This window comes from Taurulus bubalis (assembly GCF_910589615.1).
Source record: "Taurulus bubalis genome assembly, chromosome: 1".
Classification (NCBI taxonomy): domain Eukaryota; kingdom Metazoa; phylum Chordata; class Actinopteri; order Perciformes; family Cottidae; genus Taurulus; species Taurulus bubalis.
Window position 1 is genome coordinate 16,796,023 of NC_136589.1, and position 17,327 is coordinate 16,813,349.

General features: G+C 42.1%; 1 protein-coding gene across 1 annotated transcript in view; it reads right to left on the bottom strand.

Annotated features, from left to right (window-relative positions):
* akap6 (A kinase (PRKA) anchor protein 6) overlaps positions 1–17,327 on the bottom strand; it is a gene marked incomplete at both ends in the record, with an annotated part of 165,154 nt that overhangs the window by 101,469 nt on the left and 46,358 nt on the right. The window contains 2 exons of the mRNA XM_079223553.1: positions 10,366–10,568; positions 12,756–12,852. Of these exons, the coding sequence (XP_079079679.1) occupies positions 10,366–10,568; positions 12,756–12,852 (300 nt within the window). The remainder of the gene's footprint in view (positions 1–10,365; positions 10,569–12,755; positions 12,853–17,327) is intronic.

The window sequence follows — 17,327 nt, forward strand, 5'->3', positions numbered from 1 at the left end:
GGGGTGATGCATTCGCTGACCGCATGTGTTCACGGGAGCATTCATTTTAGTCCGATTTCAGTCATTTCAACGAGCCGCAGCAGATTAATGGAGATAATTAACAACGTTGGCTTTCAATATAGCGCAAAAAAAAACTAAAAACAACAACAACAACAAAAAAGGGTCAGGAAACAGTTTTAAGAACCGGAATGTGCTCCACTTTGTTGGGCTGAAACATCCATTAAAGCGTCATTTATACTCAATTGGCTTCAGCGTGAGGACAACAGCAGACCTTTTAGCAGCTTAATGGGGAAACCGATGTGTTGTTCATACGAAGCCTGCAGAAACCGTCTGAACAGGAAGTAGAACGCTGGGAAATCATCACGTTTTCAGCAGAAAGTTAAAGTCGACTAAAAAAATACAGGAAACTTTTTCACATTTATTCATATTGGACTTGAACAGACTATGAAACTCTCGTTTAACTACAGTTTAATATTTGTACTCCTCCACATTCAACCTGACTTTGTAAACGTATTAAAACCTTATACATGAACTTTAATGTCTGAAATAGATCCTTTCGTTTTGATTAATTTATATTGTACAAAATGTCATGTAAAAGTGATTTATTCTTGTGTATTTATCACAGTATAGACTAATAATACCAGACACTTAGGACAGCTTTTAGCCTAAAAGGGAAAATTAAACAAATGATGGCAGAATTCCAATGAATATTGACAGATGCTGTATATTATATTATGCTATTATACTATATTCAGCTATAAACTGAATCCAGTTTGTTTAATGAACAACTTTACATTTCCTTTAAAGATGAACTAGGAAGACTTTTTTTAATTATCTTTTTGTTTAGGGTGAAAAAATAGTATTCAATCCAAAAAGACATATTAATTGATAAAATATGAGAAACAATTTCACTAAAAATTCTCGGGATGATCCAAAAGACTAAGCTTTATCAGGTTGGATTTCAGTTTTAAAAGTGTTGACATGATGAAATGATGTGACGTATTCGAACAGTCAACTTCATTCATGGAGAACACGAGAGTGATTTCATGTGTTGAATATGTTGTGCATACATTTCCTGATTCTGCAAACTTTCCTCCTTTGATTTATTTTAAATCTGTGAGACTCACAGCTGCTGTGTACCAAAAAAAAACCCTCCAGCTAAAAAAAAAGAAGAAGAAGAAGCGGTTTTATCACTTTCAAATGAGCTGGAAACGCAGCTTAGCCAATCCTAAACCCGGGATTAACACCGACACCGAGATCTCGTGAACACAAATCAACTCGATAGTCTCGTCTAAACCAACTCCACAAAAAACTTCCCCAACTTTAATCTTAATTTATGTAAAGTGCTGCGCGGTGGAGCTCCGGGAGCGGGACGAGCCGTCTGATTGGCTCTATCGGGTATCAGGCAGGAGGCCAACACGCCGTAATTTGATTTAAAGGAGCTCGTAATAACCCGGGGTCAATATTTAAATCAGTGGGAGGAGAAGAGCTGCTCTGCGTGTTCAGGGTGCTTCAGTCCACTGGCCGGATTTCATCACGTCCACATTGCTACTCCCTGTGCTCTTCTTTCCTCTCTCCTACCTCCTTCCTCCTCTACTCCCTGTGCTCTTCTTTCCTCTCTCCTACCTCCTTCCTCCTGTACTGCCTGTACTCTTCTTTCCTCTCTCCTATCTCCTTTAGTCCCTGTTCTCTTATTTCCTCTCTCCTACTTCCTTCCTCCTCTAGTCCCTGTGCTCTCCTTGCCTCTCTCCTCCCTCCTTCCTCCTCTACTCCCTGTGCTCTTCTTTCCTCTCTCCTACCTCCTCTACTCCCTGTGCTCTTCCTTCCTTTCTCCTACCTCCTTCCTCCTCTGCTTTTGTGATCTTCTCTCCTCTCTCCTACCTCCTTCCTCCTCTTCCCGTGTCTGTTTTTTATTTTTGTATTTCTCCTCTTCACCCAAAACCAACAATCCCAGCTGCTCTTTAGTATTTAAACCTTAATGTGACACAGCTGATGTTAAAGATCAGATTGAGGCTTGACTTCTCTGTTATTGAAATTAGTCCATTATTTGAACCCAAAGTGTTTACAACGGAAACCAGAATGAGAGAACTGTTCAACGATTGGAGACTAAAATGTGAAATCGATCAGTCAATTAATAAATCAATAACTAAAAGACTCCATCGTTGGAGTCTTTTATTGAGTCACAACAATGAAGACTGCAAACTGAATCTCTTGGTGTTTTGGACATTTGAAGACTTTTGTTTTTCTGACATTTTTCAGGTCTGAATGATTTGACATTTGACGGATGAACTTGATGCAACGTGAAAGTCTGTACGAGTTTATGTTGAGCAGATTTTGGGTGAACGGTGCGTAGGTGTAAATTATGAATAAACATATGTCTGTAAGTCTGGGCATGTTTATTCATCGGCCTCCATTATAGAAGTTCAGGTCGTTGTGGTGTGTGTTCCCAGTAGCACTAAGACTAACCCAGTACCACAAAAACTAACCCGGTAGCACAAAGACTAACCCAGTAACACAAAGCGTTGTTTATTTATTCTTATTCTAACTAAGAGAACTTGTAGCGACCCGCCGCTGTAACACAAGAAGGAGGAAACATCTACGAGTGTTTGATCGCCCCCCGGACCACAAGCCATGTGTAGTGAGCTTCTTCTTCTCTTAAGAAGGTTTCACTGAACATCATGTTTCCTGGAGAGAGAGAAACCATCTGTCAAAACAAATGAGTATAAGAATAAACACTTAAAAGTCCTCTTTGTGTCCCAGAGTATGGAGGTAGAAGGTTTTCTCCATCTTTCTTTTACCTCGATTCCTCCTCCCTACCTCCCTCCTATCCTTCCTCTCCCTCCTTTCCCTGCTCCCCCATCCTCCCCTCTCTCTTCTTCTCTGTGTGGTCTGTTGGGTGAAATAGAGGCCTGAGGCCAACAAGCTGTCTCCACCAGCTACACTGATAAGACACACACACACACACAGACACACACACACACAGTCAGAGTCACCATACAAGTACACAATCACAAATATACAAGTGCCTCATCGACACACGCGCGTGCGCGCACACACACACACACACACACACACGCACACACGGTAAACATTATTTAAGTCAGCTCAGAGTGTGTGAAGTGACACCCAGGAGGTCACTTATCGCATCCTACCTGAACATTTCTATATCACACACACACACACACACACACACACACACACACACACACACACACACACACACACACACACACACACACAAACACACACACACAAACACGACATATTCAAAATGTTGATGTATGCGTGTGTGTGTGTGTGTATGTGTGAGAGTGTGTGCGTGTGTGTGTGTGTGTATGTGTGAGAGTGTGTGCGTATGTGCGTGTGCGCGCTTAGGGCTGTTTGGTTCAGGTCTCTAACAGGATTTGCGTCCCCCGTGTCCAAAGGAACATGGTCTAATCTCGACCCGTCACCTCTCTCACACCTCAGACTGCATGACACACACTCCCTCCCTTCCTCCCTCCCTCCTCCCCTGTCCTCCCTCTCCCCAGGGGAAATTGGTACATTCCAGACTTGGAGACTCTTGGAAAAGAAAATTATGTATATATATATATATATATATATATATATATATATATATATATATATATATATATATATATATATATATATAAAATATACAGTGGGGCTGGCGGCTGAATATATTGTCTGTGTTATCTTAGAGGGGGAGTTTGTTGTTCTGATACAGGATCACCTGAAGTAGATAAAGATGTGAGAAAATACATCAAAATGTTATGTAAAAACATGAGATGTGGATTTTCTTGAGGGTCAGATATAGATGTTTGGGCCCCCCTTAGTTTCTTCGTCACACATTTTTGCCATATGACTTATTTATTATTTTATTTAGGTAATTTATCTTTTGTTAAATCACTAGAAATAAAAAAACAGGTTATTAATATTTACTTAAATTAAAGTACACATTAAACAGCACACACACACCTGACTGTAGTTGTATTCCTGCTTGTGATTTTTGACACCGATTTCCTACCGTCGGATCCTTTCGAAAATGTTGTTTTTAAGTCTTCAGTCATGTTAATGGGAAACAAATGAGGAATACGTTGAGTGGTTGAGAAGAAAAACAGAAGTTCCTGAACCTCCCTCAATTCCCAATTAAATAAATATGAATATTTAGTATTTTAATCATGAATTTAACTGTAATCTCTAGATTTGTTCAAATCTTCTCCACATTGTCACGGTGGGAAAATCCAAATTACTTTGTGTGTTTCAGTTAGTTTTTTATAATGTTTTTATTTTACAAATGTAGACCCCCCCTTAAAAAAAAAGAATAAAGAAGATGTGATCTGAGTGTTGTCGTGTGGTAGCAGGAAGTTATTAAAACATAACAGCAAACACCTCTAACTCCAGAGAAAGATTCACATTCAGGAGGTCACCAAACACATCTATTCACCTTTTTCAGTGTGTGTTGTGTGTGTGTGTGTGTGTGTGTGTGTGTGTGTGTGTGTGTGTGTGTGTGTGTGTGTGTGTGACCAGACTCAGTCCAATCCCCTGTAACGTGACAGACAAATCCCACTAAGCTGTTAAATATTACACTGCTTTCACACTCGTATTAAACACCTTTCTCCCTCTCCCTCTCCCTCTCTTTCTGTGTTCACTCACCCCGACAAAACACACACACACACACACACGCACATACACACAAAACCTTTACCTTAATCTTCCATATGCAAAAAAGAAGAAGAAAAACACTACAGATGTCACTTGAAAATCTTCACACATGCACAACAAATCTTTTATAATGCAGCAACACACAGTAGGAGTCACATAACACAATATCCTCAAACACGCACACCTCAGTAGTGTGTATGGATGTGTGTGTGTGTGTGTGTGTGTGTGTGTGTGTGTGTGTGTGTGTGTGTGTGAGCGTGTGTGTGTGTGTGTGCGTGTGTGTGTGTGCGTGCGTGTGTGTGTGTGTGTGTGTGTGTGTGTGTGTGTGTGTGTGTGTGTGTGTGTGTGTGTGTGTTTGTGTGTGTGTGTGTCCTAATCCCCGGTGCTGGCCGTCTTGTCGGAGCGTTATATTTACTGGTATCAGTGTATCTTCTCCTCGCTGCCTAATCCCACCACCCCAGCTCTGATATTTCCTGACATTTACATGAATCACCCCTCTCCAGACGAACGGCCGAGCGGGGAGAAAGAGGGGGAGGGAGGGCTGGGAAATGGAGGGAGAGGTGGTGGTTGAATGAATAGATGGTGGGGAAGCAGGGAAAGACGCAAAGGAGTTTTTGAATGTGAAGCAGTTTAAACTGTAGGGGGGTGGGGGGGGGGGGGGGGGGGGGGGCATTGAAAGATAAGAAAAAGACAAAAAAGAGAGGAGGGATGTAAAAGTTATAGAAGCTGTAGAAGGGAAGAACAGAGGCAAAACAGACAACTAGTTAGGGGAAAGAAAGAATGGAAAGTTGATCAGCTGATCAGGCTATTTTAATAGGTGGATGGACAAACATACAGATGGATGGACGAACATACAGATGGATGGATGGATGGATGGATGGATGGACGGACGACGGACGGACGGATGGATGGACGGACAGACGGATGGATGGACAGATGAACAGATGGATGGGATGGACGGATGGATGGATGAACGGACAGCTGGACGGACAGACGGTTGGATGGACGGATAGATGGACGGACGGACAGACGGATGGTTGGTTGGATGGATGAATGGACGGACGAACGGACAGCTAGATGGACGGACGGACGGACGGACTGATGGATGGACGAAGGGACGAATGGATGGATGATATGGGTGACAGGTAGGAGTTAGGGAGGTAAAATGCAAGTAACACAACGTAATGAAGGGAAGGAAGCATGGAAGGAGGGAGGAATGAAGGAAAGAAGAATCAATGTCCAAGGAAGTCTGGAAAAATGGATAGAAACATTGAAGATGAAGGGAGGAAAGAAAGAAGGGACCGATAGATGAGTGGAGAGAGAAAAGAGAGATAGAGTGAATGAGGGAAAGATTTTAAAAAAGGAGAGAGGGAAGGACGGACGGATTTGACTTCCTGTCGCTCCATCTGTTAGTGACTTTTTTCTTCTGTTTTTTATTTTACTATTTAATAATGAGTGAAAAAGAAGGAGGGATAAAAAGTCGGACACCTTGTCAGCGGCATATGTTAACACCAATAACAACAAGCTCTTATGAGCGCCAGGAGACACACACTCACACACGCACACACACTCAGTATTACTCACTGGAGACTCATTAAGGCCCAGTCTAAATTAATGACCTCACACCACACCTGTTGTTGCTATTAATTCATTGCAATATCAGCAATTAATTAATAGAGGGAACGAGACGAAAGCTGTCGGGGCAGATTGACTTGAATCCAAAATGAGCAAAGACTATCTGTAACAAAAAAACTCAACATGAGGTCCGTTTACGAGCCTAATCACCCTTTAAAAAGGGAGCGCTTTATTTAAACTCCCACTTTCAGACGAGTGACCTTAAAACACGAGCTCCTTGGAAGACAACAAGGTGAATCTGACCTCTCCAGAGACCTTTTCAGACTAAAAAAAATCACCTCAATGTCTCCAACGAAAAACTGCTCGGATAGCATGTCGATATTTTAACATTGGATCATAAAGTAAAATAAAAAGACGTTTAATCTTCAACCACTAAAACTATATAAATATATAGTATAAAAGTACTCTCAGCAATGTACAATACAAGAAGAATAACTTATAGCTAATTTAACTAAATACCTGTGAAAAATATACCAGAATAAACAAAATATAAATTATAAAAATAGGAAAAGATATATATTGTTTTACTTTTGTATTTTGTATGAAATTTTGTTTGAATTTCATCGCAATAAATATAGATCAGGGCCCTATTCTTCGTACCTGGGCCCTATATCTCGTACCTGGCTTACTGAGTTAGCAGGCTAATTTTCAGGATAAGATGACGTAGGTCTGGCTTTCCGGTTTCTCGAAGCAAGTTTAGATAAATCACCATAGCAACACAGTCAAAAATGTAAACCTGCTCCCCGGCAGGCTTACTGAAATTCACTGGATAAGGTTGGCCACTCCCACCGGATAAAAAAAGACAGCTCCCTTCCTCATTGATGAAGGAGCGATATTAGTTATATTAGTTTTATAGGGAGGGAGTTCTTCCAGATCGCCAAGATCCGTTCTCACATTAGGATGACTTCCTGTATGAGCGCAATCGATTCTGCCGACAAGGAATCATTTATTTACGAGAGCTTCTCGAGCCGCGGACATTGATCACCACAGGTGCAGCCGATCACCCGTCTCACAGACATAGACTTTCACCCGCTGCATGTCGCGCTATTCTTACGTTTATTTAGCGCTAAAGAAACTTATGGATGTGTTGAAAGCACTCATAATTACATGACAGTGTTATTAGTACACCATACATATCATTATTGTAGAACATGATTTAGGTGGACTCATGATGAGAATACAGAGAATCACACACAATTTCTTTTCACTGCTTCAATTGATTGAATTTCTGATTATGAATAATACATACATACTGATCCACCCATACACATATTCAAACTCCTAGTTATATGGTAATCTACACTTACATGTATATACACAGATATAGTACATGATACATGCGCATACAGTACATATATCTACATATTACTGCAAGCAGATACATTTAAATAAATATAATCTGATTGATTTAGGTGATGAAGCACTTCAAATTTGCCGATACATTTTCCCAATACATTTTTTTAATGAAGCGCTGAGACAATTATTATCACATAAAAGGCTATTTGAGACCAAATATTGATCACTGTCACGACATAATATCTTCTTCTAATAAGCTGTTGACTGATACATATTTATGTATTTCAATATTCTTGACGTCTTTGCATTTAGATACCTGTTATGTCACTTTAAGTATCAGCCCTATAATTATTAAGAAGTGATGAGATTCTATTTAGATAAATGTGTCCAAACATGTTTTATATATAAATATTTGTATATGTATATATATATATGTGTATATACAAGTATAAGTGTATATATAGTATAAGTATAAGTGTATATATATATATATATATATATATATATATATATATATATATATATATATATATATATATATATATATATAGCAGCGGACACACCAGCAGCCATGCGAGCTGCATGCAAGCACTGAATTGCATGCTAACTATCTTACGGCCAACTGTGAAATATGTCATTTTCCTCTGCTCTTAATTGCACTAAAAATGAAGATTAAGAGGATGAATTATTGATACAAGTTGGTATTTAATCTTTTGTAATGAATAGTGGATCCGCTGGTTATAAATATTGTACGAGGCTTCATAATTTGATACATTTATTCCAATTTGCCCTTTATTTTGCCCTTTAGTCAAGGTTACGTTAATTTCAACACACACGCATACATACACACAGACGCACAAGTAGATGCTAAAAGATACTCACAAGCCTGCACTGAAAACACAGACACACTGCAGTGTGTTTACCGAGCCTCTGCCATTGGTCATTCTCGTATCATCTTTTTTAGCAAGGTCCAAAAACACACACACATAAACATGATGCCCTTGGTTGACCTTGCAGCCCCCCCTCAGACACACACACACACACACACACACACACACACACACACACACACACACACACACACACACACACACACACACACGCACACACCTCTGTGTCTGTGGCAGTAATTAGGCCATGCATCTGATTGTCATTAAAGAGCGCGAGCAAATAATGAGCACACAGTAAAGCCACATGCGGATTCTTACTGCACATAATGTCGCTCATTTCCTCCATCAAGCTGTCTGATGGCTCCACGTGGAGCTGCATGGCGACATCGACAGAGTCGCCTCTTTGGTTAAAGACACCGTAGCGGCACCCAATGGTCACCGGGACGGCACCAAAACCAGTGAGCAGGACTGACTGGTTTTGGTAACCTTAGGTCTGAATAGGACTTTAGTCCTGACTTGTTTTGGATTGATTTATTCATGACGACGACTGGTTGTGGATACCTTTAGTCCTGACATGTTTTGGATGACTTTAGTCCTGATTTTGACTGGTTTTGGATGAACAGAGACTCGACCGATGATTGCAGCAGAAGACACTCTGGTTACTGCTGCTACTACCAGAGGCCATTTTGGCGGTTAGCTCGCACCGAGGGAGGATCTTGTACTTCGCCGTTAGTTTAAGTTCATTGTGCAGCTGCCCAGAAAGACATGATCTGAATAATTAAAAATATCACAGAAGTACGTGCAGCCAAAAGAAATAATTCAGCAGGTTCACACCTCAGTTTGTTGTTTGGAGGTTTTACGGATCAAAGCTTTAAGTGCAGAGGGAGATTCAAACAGATAATGAATGGACTGTTAATGTGCTGCGACCAAGCAGCTAATGGACACACACACACACAACACACACATACTAAAATATACTTTCGCTATAAGACGTACACACACACACACACACACACACACTCACACACACACACACACACACACACACACACACACACACATATACAGAGCTGGGAGCTGGCTAATGGCTGTCACTGTTGACTGATCACAGTGATCAGGCTGCTGCAGCTCTAATTGCTACTAAACAATCTGAAAACAACCAGTCAGGTCTGCTAGAGAAGGAAGAAGAGGACGAAGAGGAAGAGGAGGAAGAGGAAAAAGAAGAGAGAAGAACCAGAATGGAGAGGAAGATGAGCAACACGAAATAGAGATAGGCAAATAAAGTTTTCTTTGATAAAATGTGTGGGGGGGTCATTAATAGTTTTAATGATCTATTCTGAGCTCCTTATGCTGAAACAGCTCATAATTTATCTCGAATATCTGTTTTACATTTCTGTGAAAACATCTTAAAGAAACAGATTTCATGGAAAATATCTAAACACACACACACACACACACACACACACACACACACACACACACACACACACACACACACACACACACACACACAGCAACAAGATGTGAATGACAGGTCTGTTGCAATGAGAGAGACAGAAAGAGAGATTACATCTAATTAGCCAAGTCCAGCCAATTAACCAGCAGCCAATGACAACTGAGACACCAATTAGGACAGTAATTGGCAGCCAATACAAACGCTGCAAAGGAATTTACAAAGGGCACTGGGTAAGTGTGTGTGTGTTGGTGTGTGTGTCTATGTGTGTTTGTGTGACAGCAAAGAAGAGGGTTAACCGGGATCAACCAGAGAGGAAATGGAAGGATATCAACCAAAGTAAAAAACAAACAATGAACAGATGGACAGAATAACAGAGAGATTGGAGGATGAACAGAAAAATAAAAACCACCGTTGGTGTCTTACCTTGAGGCCGTCCGGAGGGCATGGAGTTGGCCGATTGACCGACGCATCCCCCGAGGCCACGAGGGACTCGTGCGATTGGCTGGAGTAGAGGAGGCGGGACTGGATGCAGCGCAGGGCGCGGAGCATCCAGCCGTGTTGGCGCCGGATCTGCCGCTGGAGCTGATCCCATTGGCTGGAAACCATATGGAGGATATCCTTCAGACCTGGAGGGCGAAGAGATGTCGGGATAAACAGGGAAAGGGAGAAACAGAGTGGAAGACAGACGGGGAACAGAGGCACATCTGCGTCGAACCGGTTGACAAACGAGTTACAAACGAGCGCTTCTTATGGGGTACTTTGATTTAGTGAAGATGGTGGTGCCCCCTGTGGACAAAAACGTCAGTGTTTATTAATGAGTTGTGTTGTAAAGGTCCATTTAGAAAAACGTTGATTTTATATCAGTCATAACCGATTTTCAGACAAGCGTTTTTGGTCGCGTAGGCTGACTTTATTTTGGACTGAGCTTTAAAAATTAAATAAAAATGGCCATCAGTCTGTTGTTCGAAAAAGTCTACGAAAGTGTACGAAAGTCCAGCAACACGTGTCAACATGTCTTTTTTCAAAATAAACTTCAGTCTTCACAGGAAACAAAGACTATGGTTTGGGTTAAAATCACATTAATGAAGGACGCTTTTGCGGTCTTTATACACATTTATACATTTTTACTGGTGCTGGGCAAAATTGAAAAAATGTAATCGATTAATCGCATGATTTTTCTGTGATTAACTGTGATTAATCGCATTATGCGCAAAATTCAATAATGAATGAAAAACAAAAACAAAAATATTGCACGTTTTTAGTAGGGATCAAAAGATACAACAGGCACTCTCGGAGCGACAGCAAGGTAACATGCAGTATATAAATCGTTCTTCTTTTTTTTCTGAACAGGTACCAGAAGAAACATTTGTCTTTTATCAGGGAACAGCATAAGCAGTCTGTTCAGTAGTAAGGGTCGCTGTTAGAGTGACAAGCTACTCCTTCTTTTGTCCATGTTCCAGTTGTTGCTGTTCTAATTCAGCAGCACTTGCTGTGTTTGAAGTGGCCCACAACTGTTCTGAGTTTGGTCGCTGGAGAGAGTACGCGATGCAAGGGACGCGTTCCAATGGCAGATGTCACGCAGCAGCATCATATTTCTTCACTATCCGTGCTAAGTGTCCTGACTTTATTGGAAACGTTCCACTGCTCTGCAACATGAATACAATGATCTGCGCACGTTTCTGCAAAAAAATCTGTCTTCTGTTTTCATGACAGTCAAACCAAGTGAAGCAGCACCCAGTTCATGAATATAAGGAACTGTAACTCCGAGATAACGGTGGTTACCCCGCGATTTCCAGTAGTCTTCAGTGAGAGCAACAGTTGGTGCACGTTGTAACGCCGTCACTTCTGTAGTCCGCTCCATTTCATACAACTTGTGTATTCTCCTGACGACGGTGCGTTTTGAGGGAGGCTCATACGGACGCTGGTTGGCTGCGTCAATGCTGTGTAACGCCTTTAATGTACTTCAGGCCCATAGTATTCCGGTGATAAGATAATTATAGTTTGCAGTGGTTACAAATAGCTTTGCTTTTATCAACTACGCCGTCTGGGAGAGATTTAAAATGAAAATGTCCATTTAAAATGCAGTACCTGTGTGCAGCAGGGTGAAGCCCCTCCATGCTAAAAAAAAACATGCTGTTAACACATGATAAAATCTTTGTCGGCATTAATGGATTGCTACGTTAACGCACTTATAATGCGTTAACATACCTAGCCCTACTTTTTACGGATTGCATTATTTTTCGTGGGTGTAGCGATAAATGCTGGATGAGAACACATAACCTCCAGAGGAGATGATACATTTAGTTTGTCAAAGATAGTCAAAAGTTCCCGAACTTTAATGAAGCTGTTGTTTGATATCCAATTAACAAAAGAGGTAAAAACTTATTTTTCTTTTGCACATTCTCTCTCTCTCTCTCTCTCTCTCTCTCTCTCTCTCTCTCTCTTTGTCTCTATCTGTCTCTCTCGCTCTCTCTCTCTCTCTCTGGCTGCAAAGATTTAGAAAACATAAAACATATTGAATATTTATTTTCCCTGCTCAGACAGTTTTTTTTCTTTTTTTTGCCCGCTGGCTTTTTTCCTTTTTCTTTTCCACATCCGCCTCTCCGTCTCATTCTTTGTCTTCATCTCTCCGTCCTTCTCTTTCGGCTACATTCAAAACCAGTTCCCCTCTCTGAAGGTCAATCTGTTAATCCAAATATTAATAATGAATGGAACAGAGTCGGGTCTCCGTCTGGGCCGCTTGTGTGTGTGTGTGTGTGTGTGTGTGTGTGTGTGTGTGTGTGTGTGTGTGTGTGTGTGAGAGAGAGACGCACCTGATTGGTGGGAGGTGATGATGGTGAGCAGTGATCTGCCTTCCTCCATTACACTCTCCTTCAGAGCGCTGTGACCATCCACGTTGAGCTTGAAACTCTGAAAACACACAAAGATCTTCATCATCGTCCAGATATTTATCCATTAAATCGGATTTGAGAGATTATTTCATTCAGTTGGGAAGAAAAAACAAACGGGGCGACATTATATCACGACTCGTAAACACCCATCACAGTTTAGACTCCTCACGCTTCAACTTTGACCTGCAAATAAAATGCTTCTCATAACCTGAACAAAGGGTCGGATCATGTGACTGCTAGTGTGATGACGTCCTGTTATTATTATGTTATTACTGACAGAAATTATGGATGTTGGAGGAAGTTGAAGAAGGGATTTGACTTAGGTGTGATTGTAAAAAGATTCATCAGAAGATTGAGTTGTGAAAATATTTCTCCATCTCTCTCTACACTTTGTTCTCTCCGAGGAGAATAGAGGAGTTTAAATAATGGGAAATATATACCTATAGAGATGGATGGATGGATGTATGAATGGATGATAAACAGATTGATGGAGGCACAGAGCAGCCGGAGGCGGTGTTGGAAAACACCGCAGTCAGATCTATGAACAACAGTACAGTCTTTTCTGATCTGATCCGTGGTGTGTGTGTGTGTGTGTGTGTGTGTGTGTGTGTGTGTGTGTGTGTGTGTGTGTGTGTGTGTGTGTGTGTGTGTAAGCCTCAAGGTGCTCAGTCCTCAAGACTTAACCACTTCTGACATCCTGCTGTGCTTCCATGGGAAATGCTGCACACGCATATTCACACGCACGATGCTCTCAACACTCTGCTCTGTGTGTGTGTGTGTGTGTGTGTGTGTGTGTGGGGGGGGGGGGGGGGGGTCAGTGATGTTTTCTGATCAGCCTGATCTCAAGACAGATGCATTAAACACACTTCAGAGGAAGATCTCACCCGTCTATCCCGTTAAATAAATAGAAAGAAATGTTATTCTTTCCGTTTTCTTTTCTAGTCTACCAAAATAAAACAAACCGATACAAACTTTACCAAAACAAAGCAAAAGAGACAACACAGGATTTTATTGTCATCTGACAAAAGATGAAAAAGATGCAATGCTATAAAACAGCCTGTGTTGTTGTTCTGATTTCTTCGCTCCACAAAGACGGTGTGGTGTTTCTGAGGCGGTCAGACGGTGAGGGATCGACGGGCGACGACATCCGTCAGTATGCGACAAGGTCAGAGCTCCATCAACGTTTATGGAGCAGGATACACAGTGCAGACGGATGGGACACACACACACACACACACACACACACACACACACACATACTGAGGGTCTGCAGATGGAGGTTTGGGACAAATTTAGAAGAAAATATCAATTCTTCTCTTGATTATTTGTTTGTAAAGTGATAAAAAAAAAAACATGTTTTTAATTATACAAACGAGTCTGGGTCAAGCTGTAGTCTTCAAACATCTAGTTTTGTCCAAAGACACTAAACTTACAACGATATATAAGCCGCGAATGCTGAAATGCTTGAAACGTTATGAATTGAATGATTACATTTGTAGAATTTTTGTTAAACTTTAAAACAATTAAATGACCTCTCAAAAGTAACTATGTTTACAATAAACTAATGATAAAGTAACATAAATCAAAGCATTAATACTAATTACCAAACATTATTAATTATCATTGCATTTTTTTTACTTTAAAGTAACAATGAACTAAAGTTGAATGAAGGAATTGAACGGTGTGAGGTTGAACCCCCGGCCCCGTTACCGCTGGTGCCTTGCTTCAATGTGAGCCGTGACACGGCTCCTCACATATTACATTTCACAGATAAACAATAAAATATCACTTCCAGAAGCAAAAGCATCGGCGATATCTCTTCACGACAGCCTTCTGAAAGAAACACATTCACACATCATTATTATCCAAATAAAACACGACCGTCTGTGCCCTGCCGTCATTACTGCCTCGCAAACGTCGTAAATTACTCCGAATCTCATGGCTGATTGAGTAATTTTACAGACTCGGCGCCCACTCTGCCCCCACATAATTTTCCAGATAAGCTGGTGAAAATACCTCACAGCTAATAAACATAAAGTACATTTATCAGCACCACTAAAACACGGCATGACCGTTTGCGTCTGCGGGACGACGTTGGGAATGAATTAGAGTTGGGGCAGATTAGCCGGGCTATCGGAGAGCGATCGTATTTCAGCTCAGCTTATTCCGTTTCCTCCGTTTAATATATGGAGAGCAGAGAATCGATAAGAGCAGAACAGCCAGCCATCAATCACGCCGCGATAAGGCGCGTAGAGCAGCGGCGCCGTAAGAAGAGGCGGCCCTCATGTGTTCATGTGTGTGTGTGACGGACAGGAGAGACAACCAGGACGAGCACCGAGAGTGTGTGCGTGTGTGTGTGTGCGTGTGCGTGTGTGTGTGTGTGTGTGTGTGTGTTCATGAATGTTATATTTAACAGAGAGAAGAGCACTAAAGTTCCTCCACTAAAAAGACCAACTTTAAACTAAAGAGTTTAGTTCGTAGAAGTCTCTCCATCCATTTTCAGCCGCTTATCCGGGGTCGGGCTGCGGTGGCAGCCAGTCCGTCAGGCCGACCCAGGCTTCCCTCTCACCCGCAACACTTTCCAGCTCATTCTGGGGGACCCCGAGGCGTTCCAAGGCCAGCCGGGAGATATAATCCCTCCAGCGTGTCCTGGGTCTTCCCCGGGGTCTCCTACCAGTTGGACGTGCCTGGAAAACGGGAAATGGGAGGTATTTGAACTCCTTCGCTTTGGCGCAGAGCACCATGGCCTCAGATTTGGAGGTGCTAACTCTCATCCCCGCCGCTTCACACTCGGCTGTAAAACGCCACAGTAAATGCTGGAGGTCACAGTCCGAGGAGGCAAACAGGACCACATCATCTGCGAACAGCAGAGAAGCGATCCCGAGACTCCCGAACCGGATCCTCTCCACCCCCCGGCTGCGCCTAGATATCCTGTCCGTGAAAGTCACGAACAGGACCGGTGATAAAGGGCAGCCCTGGCCAATACCTCACCGGGAACGTGTCTGACTCGTTACCGAGGATACGAACACAGCTCCGACTGGAGACGTAGAGACCGGATAGCCAGTGCCAACGGGTCCGGCACCCCATACCCCTGCAGCAACCTCCACAAAACCCTCCGAGGGACCCGGTTGAAAATCTTCTTCAAGTCTACAAAGCACATGTAGACTGGTTGGGCAAACTCCCAGGACCCCTCCAGTAGTCTTGTAAGGGTAAAGAGCTGGTCCGCTGTTCCACGACCGGGACGAAACCGCACTGCTCATCTTGAATCTGAGGTTCGACAAGCGGTCGGAGCCTCCTTTCCAGCTTTCCCTGGGAGGCCGAGCAGTGTGATACCACGATGATTGATACCCATGTGTTTTTCATTTAAAATTGCAGAACAATCTAAAGAGAAAATATGACTCTCAAGCTGAAAAATATAATCTCAATTTTGGAAATTCTTCAATTCTTCACATCTTCTGAAAACATAACTTTACTCATGTGGAAGAAACGTTTTGGTGCTTGACATTGGTTTACCAAAGGTCTTAGGTTCACACAAGCAGTGAATTGTATGAATAAAATGGTAGATACATGTAAATAAATGTCTAAAACCAAATGTATTATTATATGGTGGGGATGATGTGCTGTGGCCTGCGGTGGTAATCTCTTGGCAGGCAGAGTTGGACTGGGAGGCTGCTGTATGTTGTCCTCTGGACCCTGGCAGCTGTGAATTTTCTGTAAAATAAATGAATACTCGTCAGTATAAGTTCACTGAAAGAAAGTATTGATTACACAGCGACACCTAAGGGAAATCCAACACTGACTATGCTCAAGACACTGCATGATCTACGTTAGCTCGCTCCCACTAGCTCCGTGTTAGCAGCAGCTAACGTAAACACTACAGTAGTAACGATTAACGGAGATCCAACACTACTAGGCATACTAAGTTCACTGAAAGAAAGTTAACAGGGATAGTGACAATATTTGATTACCCACTGTGCAGTCTTATAGACACTCTGTAGCCATCTATCTCCCTGTTAGCTCTCGTTAGCTCTCGTTAGCTCGCTACCGCTAGCTACATGTTAGCAACAACTAACGTAAACACTACGGTAGTAACAATTAACGGAGATCCAACACTACAAGGTGTACTAAGTTCACTGAAAGAATGTTAACGGGGATAGTGACCATATTTGATTGCCCACCATGCAGTCTTATGACACTCTATAGCCATCTATCTCCCCGTTAGCTCTTTACCGCTAGTTACGTGTTAGCAACAGCTCTAGCTGGTCTATAGGTCTCGTTACTAATGTAAATATGCTATTGCAAAGTTCAGTAAATACACTTACCCATCTTCAAATGGATGCCTTTTATTGGCGTTGTCCTCTTCATCGCCGGAATGGAATCCTTCAGGCTATGAAGCTCCGCCGTCCTCTCCAGTATAGCATTGTCCGGCACCTTCTCTCTGCCTCACAATGAAGCTGTGTACGCATCATACGACACATCGGACTTTAGAACGCT